At 46.7% G+C, this 16,320-nt stretch overlaps 1 protein-coding gene across 1 annotated transcript; it reads left to right on the top strand.

Moving 5' to 3' along the window:
• Window positions 1-1,593: 1,593 nt before the first annotated feature.
• On the top strand, window positions 1,594-16,317 carry Taf6l (TATA-box binding protein associated factor 6 like). The gene is made up of 12 exons (XM_051193878.1): window positions 1,594-1,645; window positions 3,064-3,120; window positions 4,525-4,684; window positions 5,679-5,765; window positions 8,118-8,268; window positions 8,406-8,456; window positions 8,971-9,065; window positions 11,714-11,788; window positions 11,913-12,133; window positions 12,348-12,480; window positions 15,301-15,429; window positions 15,527-16,317. The coding sequence occupies exons 2-12, from the start codon at window positions 3,113-3,115 to the stop codon at window positions 16,286-16,288; spliced, it is 1,872 nt and encodes a 623-aa protein (XP_051049835.1). The 5' UTR covers window positions 1,594-1,645; window positions 3,064-3,112; the 3' UTR covers window positions 16,289-16,317.
• The last annotated feature ends 3 nt before the right edge of the window (window positions 16,318-16,320 follow it).

Genomic DNA, 16,320 nt, shown 5'->3' with positions numbered 1-16,320 from the left:
GGACACTGTGGGAGAGAGCTCCAACAACTGAGGCGATACGACATTGCAGAGGACTAACTCACAGGGTAGGGTGCCTGCTGTTGGAACTGGCCATCTGTCCAATTCGGGCATGTGCTGTTAGACGTCAAATTGGTGAAAGTGTAAATTGGCTCATTAGAGAATGGAATTCTCTGTGTGATATCAGGTTACCTCAAGATAAAGTGTAGTCAGGGCTTGTTAAGGTTAACTGGTTCTCAGAGGCAGCAGGGCTGTTACCTTGAGCTTAGGCCCACTTTAATGCCAAAGTAGCTTTGTTCTGAGAACTGAATGGCTCAGCAGTGATGCACCCCAGATGGCATCCACACTAGCCACTTTTTTCCTTTTGGTAATGTGGATCTCATTACTGCCTTTCAGAGCCTTTGCCTCTATTCCAGTTGGGAGGAGATAAACCCCCGGCAAATTATATACAGCTTGGCTAAACCTGAGAAAGACTGAGAATGTCCAGAGTGGCAGGGCAAGCATATTTAGGATTTTGACTGGTATTTAAAAAAGGAATTGGGGGTGAGGGAAATTATGGTTATCATTGGACTGGTTTAGCAGTGAAGATGTGTAAATAACTGCCTATTGTTTTGAGAATGGTCTTACTATGTAGTTGGGGTTAACCTCCAACTCCTCCTTAGCTTAGTCAGACTTGAAACTGGCAATCCTCCTGCCTCAGCACCCCCATTTCCTCTTTGACTCAGAGTGGAGCTGTATGCTGGGTGAAGTTCACTGTTAACAACTGAGACTTATCAACGAGCCAGGCATGCTGTAATAGGTCCACACTTCCTGCATTTGGGGAGGCTTATGAGAAAGAAGGATTGTTGGAGGGCAGCCTGGTCTACATAATGAGTTCCTTTTCCTTTCCCCTTCTCCCTTCCCTTCCCTTCTTTCCTGGAACTCACTCTATAGACCATGCTGGGCTTGGACGTACAGAGATCTGCTGGGATTAAAGGCATGTGCAACCATCGCCAGGCTGTAACTTCTGGTTTTTGCTTTTCAAACCCTCCACCCTCCCAAACAGGCTTTAGACCAGACTGGCCTCGAACAAACACAAATCCTCCGGCCTCTGCCTCCTCAATGCTGAGACTGAAGGTGTGCATCACCACACCCAGCCGTTAGTCCCTTCTGTCCACAGGAACAGCTCCTGGGAACCCCATCTATTCTGGGAAAAGGAAAGTAGCAGTTGCTGTTTGGGGCATTATTGGAGAGATAGGTTGAAGAGGGAAGCTGAGTCAAGTACCAAAAGCCTAAAGCTTTACTATGATCCGAAAAACTTGTAAACTCTGGAATAGCAGACTCAAGGGAACGAGGACTATTTGGAGAATGTTAATTCAATGTAAGCCAAGGAACACCACCTGCTAGTCAACCAACGAGAGCTGTTGCTTTAAGAAGCGCTGCTCACGTGACTAACGACGCCTTGGTGCCTTCCCCCGCACATTCACACTGACCAATCCTGAGGTGGGACGGCCACTGGTGGGCGGGAAACCCAGGAGACTGCCATCGATTGGCTCCGCGTATTGCGGGCGGAGCCTGGGCGCCGAGAGAGGGAATTAGCGTGAGCCGGTGAGTGGAACCGCCGCCGCCGCCTCCTCCGCAGGCGCCCTCGCAACGCCGGAGTCCGCAGGTGAGCAGGCTCTGTCGGGCCCAGGGCTTCGCGTGTCGCGGTGGGTTACTCAGCAGCCTCGGTGCTCGCGGGGCCCGCCCCTTCACTGAGCACGTGACACAAGTTCCGTAACCCTTGACCTCCCCACTCCACCCCACGCCCTCTGGATCTGGGATGAAGGAAGGTGGGTAGGAGGATGCGCAACCCAGAGCCCTTGGAGGTCGGTTCTCAAGCTTCCTGGTCAGAAGGAGTTGGAACTTAGAATGTGCAGGACAGGAGACTGAGGAGTGGGAGACCCTGGTCACAGACCCGACTTTGAGGTCTCAACAGGGGGACATAATAGAGAAACTCCCTCCAGGCTTCCACATGCACGATTTAGTGCTCCCATTTTACAGATGGGAAAACTGAAGTGTATTCATCCCATGCAATGGTGAGTCTAAAGGTGGGATTCCAAATCCTTGGGTTACAAAACCGGCCTAGTTCAACCATAAGCCTGCTGCTTGTAAATGTAGTATCCTGAGTTAATTTCTTTTTCTTTTCTTTCCTCCCCCCCCCCCCCCCCAGATAGGATTTCTCTAGCTTTGGAGCCTGTCGTGGAACTTGCTTTGTAGACCAGGCTGGCCTCAAACTCAGAGATCCTCCTGCTTCTGCCTCCCAGGTGTTGGGATCAAAGGCATGTGCCATCGTTGCTGCGGGGTATCAGAGTTAATTTAAAACAAGGGTTCGAGTCCCATCCAGCTTACTGGCTGGTCTTGGACAATCTAGGTAACCTCTCTTGTGGCTTTGTGAAATAGACAAAATGTACACTGTTTATCACATTAGTGAGTATAGGATGAGGTCATAGAATGGAAGCCACAGACATTAATGTGATTAGAAAAATAGCTTGGGGCTGGAAAGGTGGCTCAGTGGTTAAGAGCACTGGCTGCTCTTCCAGAGGTCCTGAGTGCAATTCCTAGCACCCACATATGGCTCAAAACCATCTGTAGTGGGATATGATATGCTCTTCTAGCATACATGTAGATAGAGCACTCATACATAAAACAAATCTTTAAGAAACCAAACAAAATAAATAAGACATTTTTAAAAATTAATGTGATAAAAAGAGAAATAGCTGGGCTGGCCGAAGAGCTGACTCAGCAGTTAAGAGCACTTTCCGATGACCCAGGTTCAGTTCCCAGCACCCACATGGCAGCCCACAACTGTCTGTAACTCCAGTTCAAGGGCATCTGTCACCCTCACACAGGCATAAATGCAGGCAAAACACACCAATGCACATAAAACTTAGTCTTTAATAAAAAAAGGAAAATAGCTATTCTAGGCTCACATTTAATCCCAGCACCAGGGAGGCACAGGCAGGAAGATCTCTGAGTTTGAGGCTAGCCTGATTTACAGAGAAAGTTCCAGGGGTAAACAGAGAGAGTTTTCTTTCTTTTTTTCAGCAAGTGCTAATGAAGGCATAGTGTGTGCTGACACTGCTGGTCCCTTGGGATGCAAAGGTGAGCATGCAGACCATGATCTTTGCTGCTATGCAGCTTACAGTCTACTAGGGACAGTATGCTGGGTCCCCAGTGCCCCTTTAAAAAGAGTGGGGATGATGGTAAAAAGCTGTGTATAGTGAGCCTGCAACCAGCCCTGAGCATGCCAAGATAGGTGGGTCCCTGGAGTTTGTTGACCAGACAACCTAAGCTAGTCTGTGGATAGCTCCTCAGGAGGAATGTTACCCAAGGTTATCTTCTAGTATGAGCTCTGTAAAACTCTGTAAACGCATACACACAAAAGTTACAAAGCTGTGTAGTTACAGACTGTTTGAACCTAGGGCCCACACATGTTAGGAAAGCTGAGGAAAGCTTTCTACTACTGAGATGTATCTCCAGCCTTCTTTATGTCTTTTAAAATCTTTCTTTTAGAGATAGGGTTTCTCTGTAACCCTGCCTGTCCTAGAATCTACTCTGTAGACCAGTCTGGCCGCAAACTCAGAAATCTATCTGCCTCTGCTTCCTGAGTGCTGGGATTAAGGATGTGAACCATCACTTCAGCTCCAGCCTTCTTTTTACATATTTATTTATTTATTTATTGCTTTTCGAGACAGTTTCTCTGTGTTGTTTTGCAGCCTGTCCTGGAACTCACTCTGGAGACCAGGCTGGCCTCTAACCCACAGACATCCGCCTGCCTCTGCCTCCCGAGTGCTGGGATTAAAGGCGTGCGCCACCACTGCCTTGTTTACATTTTATTTTGAGATAGTCTGAGTTATTAGAGTACCCTTGAACTCACTTCATAGTCCAGGTGAGCTTTGAACTATCTATGTCCCAGCCTCAGAACTGCTTTAAAGACAAATGATGGGGACATTAACACAATCTGGGAAGGCCTTCCTTAGCAAGTGATATTTGAACAGTGATCTAAAGGGGAGTAGGTGATTGATCACTGAGTGAAAGAGGTTTGGGGAGAACAACAAAGGAGGAGGAGTGTCAAACAGAAGAAACAGAACTGACTGAGGTCCTGAAATAAGGAAGTGGAAGGTGGCCATGGTAGACACAGAAGACAAGGGAAGAAGCAGTAAGAGGTTTACAGGTAGATGGCGCATGCATAGCCTTTCCAGCATGGGCCTGTTTTACCCGTTTTCTAAAAGCAGTAGGGAGCTACGCTACTGGGACGAGGGCGATGGGGCTGTGTGGGCTGCCCATTGATTTTAGAGATGAAGAACGATGAACTCCGATGGAGCCCTGGGATCACGCCTGGGTGCCTCATCTTGGGCCTGGGCTTCTTTGGGCCTCTGAGCTCCCTGTTTGTGCATGGTAGAGCGAGAGGAACAGGCACAGTTGAGAGGGTCTTACTTGATGGGCACTTTAGGGAATTGTAGAGATACTGGGCAGCTTTTTACCCCTTTTGTTTCCACCCCCCAGCTCCACTGGGGCCATGTCAGAGAGAGAAGAACGGAGGTTTGTGGAGATCCCTCGGGAGTCAGTTCGGCTCATGGCAGAGAGTACAGGGTTGGAGCTGAGTGACGAGGTGGCTGCTCTGCTCGCTGAAGATGTATGCTACCGCCTCAGAGAGGCCACACAGGTGTGCTGCTGTGTTCTCCTTACCCCTGATCCCTTGCTTCTTCCCTGTGACCTCCTCCCACACCAACTTACTCACAACACCTATGTTAGGTGCCTTGTGCGTTGAGGTTAGGAGGCAGTCAAGACTTTTTAAGATTTATTTATAGGGAGGTGGTGGTGGCTCACGCCTTTAATCCCAGCACTCGGGAGGCAGAGGCAGGTGGATCTCTGTGAGTTCAAAGCCAGCCTGGTCTACAAGAGCTAGTTCCAGGACAGCCAGAGGTAGGTACACAGAGAAACCCTTATCTTGAAACGAAAAGTCCCTTTCTAGCTAGTTAGGCATCTAGAAAAGAAAACACTAGCTGAGCACTATGGGTCCCCCCCCCCCTTTTTTTAATATTTATTTATATATTATATATACAGTGTATCCCTGCAGGCCACAAGAGGGCATCAGATCTCATTACAGATGGTTGTATGCCACCATGTAGTTGCTGTTGCTGGGAATTGAACTCAGGACCTCTGGAAACCAGTTAATGTTCTTAACTACTGAGCCATTTCTCCTCCTTTCCTTTCTCCCTCCATCCCTCCCTCCCTTCTTTCCCCCTCTCTTTTTTGAGACAAGGTTTCTCTGTAGCTTTTGAGCCTGTCCTGGAACTCCCTCTGTAGACCAGGCTGGCCTTGAACTCACAGAGATCCACCTGCCTCTGCCTCCCCAGTGCTAGGATTAAAAGTGTGTGCCACCACTGTTTGGCTGCTGAGCACTTTCTTATGGCACTTTGTTACAGTGTCCTGCTGCCTAGGCAGAATGGATGGATAGTGACACTCAGTGCAGTCAACACTGAGACACATAGCTAGGATGTGACATGTGCAAGTTTTACAAAGCCTGCACTGGAAATGCAGGCTTTCTGATTGCTGGTGTAGGGTCCCCTTTGTCTAGTCAGTCTAACGCATTTCCTTTGGGGTTCCCACACGTGCTCCTGGCTTCCTGACTCTGGCTTCTGTTCCTCCCCTCCCAGAATAGCTCTCAATTCATGAAACACACCAAACGGAGGAAGCTAACAGTAGAGGACTTCAACAGGGCTCTCAGGTGGAGCAGTGTGGAGGTAAGTAGAGTATGACACAGAGGGCTCAGATGGCATGAGGCCACCTCACCTGCTCAGAAGAGGGCTGGCAGTATGGTGAGACATGAAGACAAACACACAGCATAGCAGGTCAGGTGCTGGGTCCAGACCAAAGGAATATGAGTTCTGAAAGAGTGGAAGGGCCTGGGCTGGAGAGATGGCTCAGCAGTTAAGAGCACTGCCTGTTCTTCCAAAGGTCCTGAGTTCAATTCTTACCAACTACATGGTGGCTCACAACCATCTGTAATGAGATCCAGTGTCCATCTAGCTAGCAATCAAAAGGCAGAGATAGGCAGATCTCTGTGAGTTCAAGGTCAGCGTGGTCTACTAAGCCGTTCCAAGACAGCTGCCAAAGTTACAGAGAAACCCTGACTTGAAAAATCAAAAAGAGAAGGGCCCCTGGGATCCTGGGCAGTGGGGAAGGATTCATAAAAGAGGTAGAGCTTGTGCCAGGCCTTAAAGAGTGCTGAGGAAATTGAGCATGAAGTATTCCAAAATAAAAAGGCATGCTTAGTAAGGAAACAGCCTGAAGAAAGAAGGGGATGTTAACCCGTCTTGGTGTTGTAGCCCAGGGGGCCCAGCTCCCACAGCTGCACCCAGGGTAGCAACAAGAGTGCCACAGAGCATCAAGGACTGGAGAGATTTCCTATCTATCTAAAGGGAAAAGACACACCTGATCTGAGCGTCATGTTCTTTTCATTTTCGGCTCTTAGAGTTCTAAATCTTTAGTTCCAATTCTTAATATCTAGTTCTAAATGTTTAGCTCCAATTCTTGCTAGCTCCCTTGTTCACACAGTCCATATACACATTTAACAGCAAACTTTTGGCAATAAAAAAGATTACAAAACCTTTCTAGGGTCACAATGTATTCCGTGAGTAAATGATAAGGGGCAGAGCTATTTACCATGGCAAGGAATGTGGGAGGAAGGGGGGCACTGGTTGTTTCAGCACTCTTGGACAAGGAAGGAAGCTTGTCAGTTTATTCAAGGCTGTGAGGCCCGGCTATCTTCTGTAGCCTTGGCATCTGTGAAACTTTTTCACATAAAGCTGTTTCTCTTTGGACTTAATTGGTTGATTGTTAGTTTTTGTTTGTTTGTTTATTTTTCTGAAACAAGGTTTCTCTGTGTAGCTTTGGAGCCTGTCCTGGAACTCTCTGTAGTCCAGGCTGGCCTCAAACTCACAGAGATGATCTGTCTGCCTCTGCCTCCCCAGTGCTGGGACCAAAGGTGTGTGCTACCACCGCCCTACTGGTTGTTATTCTTGTCTTCTATGTAAATTTTAGAACGTAAATGTAAATACATAGTTAGCTGAGCCTTGAGTTTTATATCATAAACTGAGGTTAGAAGTTGTGCAGAGTGTTAATTGCGAAGGAATTTAGTAGGGAGTGACTCCTGGTCTCCATTATCAGCAGGCCTAGCTAGAGAAACTGGCATATTTTAGGCTGCTCTGTTTTGGTTAGACACCTGCAGTTCTCTCCTTGTGCATATCTGCTAAGTTTTTACCTTGCAATCAGTTCACAGAGACATTCAGTCTAGCTTGAATTTGCTCTTGAGGCTATCAATCAATTGTATGTGGCTTATCTTAGACCATAGAAGAAATTGTTCTTTTCTTTATGCCACGGTGAGCTAGTGATAAAAAGGGCCTGTCTACAGTCCTCATGGAATAATAGATCTGGTTATGAAGCCTATCCTAGTACATTTTCTGTATATCAAAATTATACAGCTTAATGAGAACTCATCTTCCTGACTGACCATTCACAGATATATGTGCCCATAAGATTGAGATTACATATACACCTCACATGAAATTGTCCATTACAGTGTAAGTATTGGGGAGTACCATAGCTGTCTTTGCACATGTGAATTTACAGACAGGAGAAACCAGTATTTAAAGCCAATGTTTTCATAAACCTTGCCTATGAATTTCCTCCATCGAATTAGTTGGTTACTTGCTGTGTCTGCCTTATAAATATATCAGCTGTCATCTGCTGTAATTGTGTCATGGCCCACAACAGCTCATGACACCTTAGTATAGTTCTGGGTCAGAGAGTTGAGGAAGGTAGTAAGTTTTTTAGAGTTGTTTCGGTATGAGTGAGAGGGACTGGCACCATAGGAGTGGGACATAGAACCCTTACAGTTATGTGAAGAAAGAGACCATCCAGCTCTTGATCCATTGAACCATAGGCAGCTCTGAACTCCAGGCTTCTCTAGCTTCTAGGGCCCCATGAACTCTCCTCTCCTCCAGCATAGGCTCCCTGGCTCAATCAGAGAGGCCCATCCTCAATCTTATTCCTTCACTGAATTCACCCTGCTTGCTAATCCTTTTTCTCCTCAGGCTGTATGTGGCTATGGGTCCCAGGAGGCGCTGCCCTTGCGCCCAGCAAGGGAGGGTGAGCTCTACTTTCCAGAGGACCGAGAGGTGAACCTGGTGGAGCTGGCACTGGCCACCAACATCCCCAAGGGCTGTGCAGAGACGGCTGTCAGAGGTGGCTGCTAGGGTTCTTTTTGGGACTGGGGCAGGAAATGGATGGTCTGAGGGGTATTGATGGGCCAACTTTTAGAAGGGCAGACTTTGGGGGGGGCAAAATCCCAACTGATATCCATATCTTTCCCTTGATTTTAGTTCATGTCTCCTATCTGGATGGCAAAGGAAACCTGGCACCTCAAGGGTCAGGTAAGCGGCAGTGTGGAGAATGGGCTGTCTGGAAGAGCTCTAAGGAGGGAGGTCATCTGCACCTTTTGGTCTGCATCTGCCAAGCATTTACAGATGCCTTCATGTTCTAAAGAAACACATGCCTTTGTCTAGAAGGCTTAAGGTCAGAGGCAGAACCCAGACCTGTTACCATCATAATGTATGTTGGAGGCCAAGACAGAAGTCTGTGCTGTACTCTGAGGTCCCCAAAAAGTATCTTACGTCCAGGGTATGCTGAGCAGAGCTTCAGAGAGCCTGAGTCTTATAGTGTGGGAGCTTGAGAACGGCAGGAGTCTGATGTCAGAGCTCAGGTGGGAGAAGATAGAGCCAGGACATGTGGAGCCTGTGTGATCAGAGTGCACCTGGAGCCTGTGCCTGATGCTCTCTTGATTGGGTTCCTTGTGGGTGGGTGTGGTGGTTGTAGGGTGGCTGGCTGAGGAAGTCTAGAGAAGACTGTCCCTTCATCTGTGACCACTTCCTTCTGATCTTCTCACAGTGCCCAGCGCAGTGTCTTCACTGACAGATGATCTTCTTAAATACTACCAGCAAGTGACACGGGCTGTACTGGGGGATGATCCACAGCTGATGAAGGTGAAATGGGGGACCTGAGTAGGCATAAAGTCAAAGTCTTAAATCCCCAGGAAATGTTTTCAGTTGTTTACTTCCTGTCCTCTACAGATGGACCATTTATCATTGTGGAACCCTTCTAGTGGTGTGTGTACTCTGAGTAGCCTTGCTATGCCAGGTCTGACCCCGTAATGCTCTGATAGACTCCCTTGTTCCCAGGGGAGTGAGCAGCACAGGAGGTGCTTCTAGTAACTGTTCCCACACCTTCATCCCAGATCCCTTTTTATTGTCTATCTTGTCTGACTATTTTGGTTTTTCAAGATAGGGTTTCTCTGTAGCTTTCGTGCCTGTCCTGGAACTTGCTCTATAGACCAGGCTGGCCTCAAACTCAGAGAGATCTGCCTGCCTCTGCCTCCCGAGTGCTAGGATTAAGGATGTGCACCACCACCGCTCAGCTAGATTCCCATTTTTTGACTTATCTACTGATCTGGAGCCAGACAAGGCATTTATTTTATTTTATTTTTATTTATGTATTTATTTTTGTGTATGTGTGGTTTTTTTGAGACAGGTTTTCTCAGTGTAACAGTCTTAAGCTATCCTGTAACACCCTTCGTAGACCAGGCTGGCCTCAAACTCAGAGATCCATCTACCTCTGCCTCCTGAATGTTGGAACTAAAGGTGTGCACCACCATACACACCAAGGCATTTGTTTATGTGGACTTGGTAAGGAAAGGAGAAGAAGTAGAGGTCCAGGTCCGGTGTCCAGCCAGGCCTGCTTTGCAGAGGTAGTTCCTGGGCTGGTTCCTGCAGCTACTGCTTTAGCCTTCGGATACCACCTGGGATCTTTCCTCAAAGGCACATGCTTGGGCTTTTCTGTGTGACAGTTAGATCCCTCATCTTCACACATCTGGCTGCTGCTATTTCACTGTAAGACAAATAAAACAGAAGCAGGCATGGTGGTATGCCTGTAATCTCAGCACTGGTAGAAAGATGTGGGCTACTTTATAAGATCCTGTTTCAGTAGAGAACAAAGGAAATAAAAACTTAGCTCGTGCTTTGCTTCTTAGTCAGCTATGGGTGGCAACTGTGCGCCTGGGAGCTAAGCCCCTCTTCACTGAGAGATCTTTAGAAGGTTTGGAGGGCTCGGATCATAGTGGTTTATGGGTGAGGTGGATTTCTTTGGTTGGTTGGTTTATGTTTGTTGAGACAGGGTCTCTCTATGTAGCCCTGGTTGGCCTGGAACTCTATGTAGCCTCAGCTGTCCAAGAACTCAAAGATCTGCCTGTCTACTTCCCCAAAGCTCTAGGATCAAAGGAGTGCACTGCCATGCCCAGCTATTTGCTTTTTGTTTGTTTGTCTGATTTTACACAGGGTTTGTGTGGCCTTGGTTGTCCTAGAACTCTCTCTGGAGACCAGGCTGGCCTAGAAGAACTCAGAGATCTGCCTGCCTCTTCCTCTAGTGCTAGAATTAAAAGCATATACCACCACTTGGCCACTTTATAATATTTTAAAGAATATATTTTATTTTACTTTATTTATTTTGGGGTTTTCGAGACAGGGTTTCTTTATGTAGCTTTGACTGTTCTGGACTCCTTCTATAGACCAGGCTGGCCTCAGACTCAGAGATCCTCCTGCCTCTGCCTCCCAAGTGCTGGAACTAAATGCATGTGCCACCACTGTCTGAATTATTTATTTGATGTGTCTAGTATTTTGCCTGCATTCATTTACATAAGTAGGTCATTTTTGTTCAGTGCCTACAGAGGTCAGAAGAGGGTGTGTATCCATTAAAACTGGAGGTTTTAGACAGGTATAAGCTGCTATGTGGGTGCTGGGAACTGAACTCTGGTCTTCTGCAGGAATGGTAAGTGCTCTTCACTACTTAACCTTACATATAATATAAAAGCACATAGTCTTCTCATACACTTGTTTGTTCCTATTTACAAGTTATGGTTACATTAATATAAACATCTTTTTATTTTCCTTAGGTTTTGTTTTGTTTGAGACAGGGGTTAGCCTTAGTCTCGTTTTGTAACCCTTGGCCTCAAATTTGTAGATGTCTTCATGTCTCAGCCTCTCAAGTACAGAGATTACAGGCTTCATCCATCAAGCCTAACCTACAGTTTTTCATTGTTAAAAATATCTTGGGTACCTAAGCATGGTGGTGAACACCTGTAATCCTAATACTTAGGAAATGGGAGTCAGGGGCATCAGTTTGTGCATCAGTTACATAATTAGTTAAAGGCCATTATGGGGTACATCAGACCTTAAAACAAAAGCAAATAATACTGGACAGTTATATTCACTTCTACTATTGTGTGCTCACAACTTGTTCATGCTATAGAGCACTCCATGGGGTCAGTTCTCTTATGTTTACATGGTTTCTGAGGTTTGAACTTAGGTTGATAGGCTTGTGCGACATGCATTTACCAAACTCTGAACTAATGTCACTGGTCCCACCTTTTCTCTTTTGGAAAGAGAGGCAGGCTGGTTTCAGACTCTCACACACCTCTTGTGTCACACACAACTAGCCTGTGTCCACTTGTTTTATTAACACACAGTTAAAACTGATGGATGTTCTGCATCAGGGTGTGAACATTTAACGTAACACATGTGTGCAGTGCTAGCCCACCCTCCTGCCTATGGCTCTCTTTTATTGAGGTGGTTCCTTTCAGGTCGCCCTCCAGGACCTGCAGACAAACTCCAAGATTGCTGCACTTCTGCCGTACTTTGTTTATGTGGTCAGTGGGGTAAGTGACCAATTTCCTAGTGAAGGTGAGCGACCCTGTAGCTGTTAGGGCTCATAGTAGATGCTGTCAAGAGTGGCAGGCTCCTGTCTCCATGCCTTCCTGAGCTACCTGCTTTTACCAACAGGTGAAATCTGTAAGCCATGACCTGGAACAGTTACACCGACTACTGCAGGTGGCACGGAGCCTGATTCGGAACCCACACCTATGCCTGGGGCCCTATGTCCGATCCCTGGTGGGCAGTGTGCTCTACTGTGTCTTGGAGCCACTGGCTGCCTCCATCAACCCTTTGAATGATCACTGGACTCTTCGGGATGGCGCCGCCCTTCTACTCAGCCACATCTTCTGGTAGCCACTGGGCTGGAGCTGAACAGAGGGTGGGATAGCTTACAGAGTCAGTTGGGTTGTGGTAGGGGTACAGTTACAAATAACCAAGATATCAGGCTTTTGTCCCTTGGATCCTGGGCCAGGCAAACCTAGAAGTCTGTCCCAGAGTATCCTACAAATGCTCAACTCTGTGTGTGCAGAACCTCATTCTGTTCCCTCACTGTTGCTCCCACAGGACTCATGGGGACCTCGTAAGTGGCCTCTATCAGCAGATTCTGCTTTCCCTGCAGAAGGTCCTGACAGACCCTGTTCGGCCTCTCTGTTCTCACTATGGGGCTGTGGTAGGGCTGCATGCTCTAGGCTGGAAGGTGAGAACCCTGGCTTTTCTCATAGATCTTGAGTTGCCATGTGTGTTGGAAAAATCACATTCATGTATATTTTATGGTAAAACTGGTATGTGTTTGATGCCATGTATTGAGACCTTGCCTTAGGCCAGGATTATTTCACTGTCTATATGTAAACTCCTGTTTGAAGGTCTTTATAGTGTGTTCCTTTTTTTTTTTTTTTTTTTTTTTTCTCCAATGAATTCTTGCCCATTCCGTAACGCCATGTTAGGAAATGCCCTCAATTTCTTTATCTTTTTTTCTGTTTGGGTTTTTTGTTTGAGGCAGTGCTTGTTCTATAGCGCATACTGGCCTTTAGTTTGTGATCTTCCTGCCTCAGGCACCATACTTGGCTTCAGTTTCTTTTATATTGCATATTTTATAGTGTTTTATAGTAAACAGAAGTTTTCTTGGAGTAATTCTATTTGTTTCATTTTAAATTTATATTGACTTCTTTTTAAGTTTTAGAGACTTGATCCTGTCAAATTTCCTCTCCTTTCCTTTTCTTTTTTCTTTTTCTTTTTTTTTTTTTTTAAACATCTTCAGTCTTTTAGGGTGCTTTCATGATTGCCCTGAGGAGAACACACACACTTGATTTTTGCAATGCTGTCAGAAACTGGGTCTTGTTCTGCACCTCCCCCACCTCCCTGTACCTCAGAGACCTCCCACCGCATCCCTTTTGTTATGATCTTCCCAGATTCTTGCTGTGAAGCTGCTATAGTGTTATGACGGTTGTTTCTTGTTGGTATACAGAAATAGAATTGATATGTGTGTGTTTTAAGATCAAGGATAATTTTATTAGAGTTTAAAAGGAAAATATCCTAGGGCCGGCAAGCTGTAAATCAAAAGCTGCCCAGTTGTGGAGGATAAAATAAGGGAAAAATGTGCCTGGTGTGGTGGTACAAGCCTTTATTCCCAACACTCTCTGAGTTCAAGGCCAGCCTCTTCTACATATTGAATTCCAGGGTAGTCTAGGCTGTTAACACAGAGAAACCCCTGTCTGGAAAAGCAAATAAAAGAAGCCATGTTATTTGAGCTAAACTGGCAGAATGGTAGGCAGTCACGTGGTACTGGAGGTGTATTAAAAAATAAGGAAGTCCAAATGATCAGTAAAAGCATACTTAAGTTCTAGCTTAAAAAAATAGTGCTAAGAACAAAACAGATAAACAAAAAAGGCGTTTTGGCATATATACCTTTAATACCAGCAGAGGCAGACAGATCTCTGAGTTGAAGCCACCCTGGTCTACAAAGCAAGTTCCAGAGCAGCCAAGGCTACAAAGGAAAACCCTGTCTTGAAGAACCAAAGAAAAAAATGAGAAAGAAACAAAAATTTATATTGAATTAAACTGATTTACCTCAGACTGGCCATGGACTTGTTTGTAGCTGAAGGTAATCTTGAACCTTCTACTTCCTGAGTACTGGCATGCTAGAGTTATAGGCATGCACCATCACACCTAGTTTATGCAGTGCTGGGATCAAAGCTAGGGCTTACAGCATGTTAGACAACCACTCAGCCAACTCAGCTACATTTTTCATCCTTTATTATTGTATAAGTGCATGATGTGCATGTATGGACATGTTTGCTATATAGCACATGTGTGGAGGTCAGAGGAGATAGCAACTTTGTACAGTTAATTCTCTCTTTTAGACTCAGGTAAAGACCTGGGTTCAGGGCATTGAACTCAGGTCACCAGACTTGCATAGCAAGTGCCTTTATAAGATGGGCCCTCGATGCTTTTTTTTATTATTATTAAAAAAAAGGATTTTTTTATTTTTATGTGCATTGGTGTTTTGCCTGCATGTCTGTCTGTGTGAGGGCATTGTCCCTTGGAACCGGAGTTACAGACAGTTGTGAGCTGCTGTGTGGGTGCTTCGAAGTGAGCCCAGGTCCTCTGAAAGAGCAGCTGGTACTTTTAACTGCTGAGTCATCTCTCCAGTCCCTTATCTAAACAGGGTTTCCCTGGCTGTTCTGGAACTTGCTCTGTGGACCAGACTTAAAAGTGAAGCCCAGGCTGGCCTCAAACCTGGAATCAGACTTGTGAATGCTAGGTTTACAGACTTATACCTCAAAATCTTGCTGATTTATTTTTATATGATTGAGGTCCCTCTTCTGAGTGTATACTGATGTCTAAATTTTAGCAAGATGTTTCAGTGTCTTTCATTAGTTATTTAAAATGTAATCCTCATTTCTTTTTGTCAGTAATATTTTTCCTAGGAATTTGACATATGGTCAGCATTTTCAAAAGTTGATTCTCTGTGGATGAGTGATCCAAGTCTACCTTAAATGTCAAAGCCCATCTCGAATATAATAGTTTTTGTTTAGTCTTAATTGCTTTCCCCCCAGATAACTACTCAATTTGAAATTGTACAATCAAAGCCATGTGTGGTAATACACTGCCTATAATCCTAGAGTCTGGGCTCAGCAAGGTCATTTCAACAAGGTCTCTTGATTGTTTTTATGTGTCTGAACTCAGCTCCTGTTTCTCTAGTAAGAACGGCCCTTTTCAGCTGATTGTGTTCACTAGCAGTCTACAGTTTTCCTGTCATGATTTAATTATGTTGTATTAGCCCACTATAAAAGCCAGTAATGGGTCTTTTTATATTGCCTGTATTTGTATATCTTTATCACTCATGCCTTCCAAAAGCTTGTACATATAGTAGATCCCAGAGAAACGTTGGATATCTCAACGAGGGAACTGAGGACTGAGCTGGACAACAATCCAAGTGGGTCTTTTGTGGGAAAGGGTACTCAAGAGGGCATATGGAATGAGGTTGCTAACTGCATTCTTTTTTTTTCCCTTCTAGGCAGTGGAACGAGTCCTGTACCCACATCTGCCCACTTACTGGACAAACCTGCAGGCAGTGCTGGATGACTATTCGGTATCTAATGCCCAGGTCAAAGCAGATGGACACAAAGTCTATGGAGCTATTCTGGTGAGTAGCCAGGCCCAGTTTCCCTTTCCTACAGTAGCTCAGCAGGTTTACTCTGCATGCTTGCTGGTTCAGGTTCCTACTAGCTCTTTGTTTACAGGTGGCGGTAGAGAGATTACTGAAGATGAAAGCCCAGGCAGCAGAGCCCAACCGCGGTAGCTTTGGCGGGAGAAGGTGCCTTCGTGCAGAGGACTTGCCTTGGGACAGCCTTCTCCTCCAAGAGTCTCCTTCGGGGGGTGGCGCCGAACCAGGCTTTGGGTCTGGTCTCCCACTGCCGCAAGGAGGCGCAGGGCCAGAGGACCCTTCTTCCTTGACCCTGGCAGACATCTACCGTGAGTTATACGCCTTCTTCGGTGACAGCTTGGCCACTCGCTTCGGCACTGGCCTGCCCACGCCCACGGCCCCGCGACCACCTGGAGACAAGAAGGAGCCAGTGGCCGCTCCGGACTCGGTGCGGAAAATGCCGCAGCTGACTGCTAGTGCCGTGGTCAGCCCGCAGGGGGACGAGAGCCCGCTCGGCGGGGGCCCCGCGGCCGCCTCCGCCGCCTCGGAGAACAGGCCGCTGCCGCGCGTGCACCGGGCGCGGGGCGCTCCTCGACAGCAGGGTCCTGGCGCGGGGACGCGAGATGTCTTCCAGAAGAGCCGCTTTGCGCCCCGCGGTGCCCCTCACTTCCGTTTTATCATTGCTGGGCGTCAGGCCGGGCGGCGCTGCCGCGGGCGACTCTTCCAGACTGCTTTCCCCGCACCCTATGGGCCCAGCCCGGCATCCCGCTACGTGCAGAAATTGCCCATGATCGGCCGCACCGGCCGCCCGGCCCGCCGCTGGGCGCTCTCGGACTATTCGCTGTATCTGCCACTCTGAGGCTGCAGCTCCGCCATGAATAAAACCGAAGC

This window comes from Phodopus roborovskii, unplaced genomic scaffold (genome assembly GCF_943737965.1).
Source record: "Phodopus roborovskii unplaced genomic scaffold, PHOROB, whole genome shotgun sequence".
In the NCBI taxonomy this organism is placed as follows: domain Eukaryota; kingdom Metazoa; phylum Chordata; class Mammalia; order Rodentia; family Cricetidae; genus Phodopus; species Phodopus roborovskii.
The sequence above is the reverse complement of the archived record's forward strand: the minus strand, read 5'-3'. Positions and strand labels throughout refer to the sequence as shown.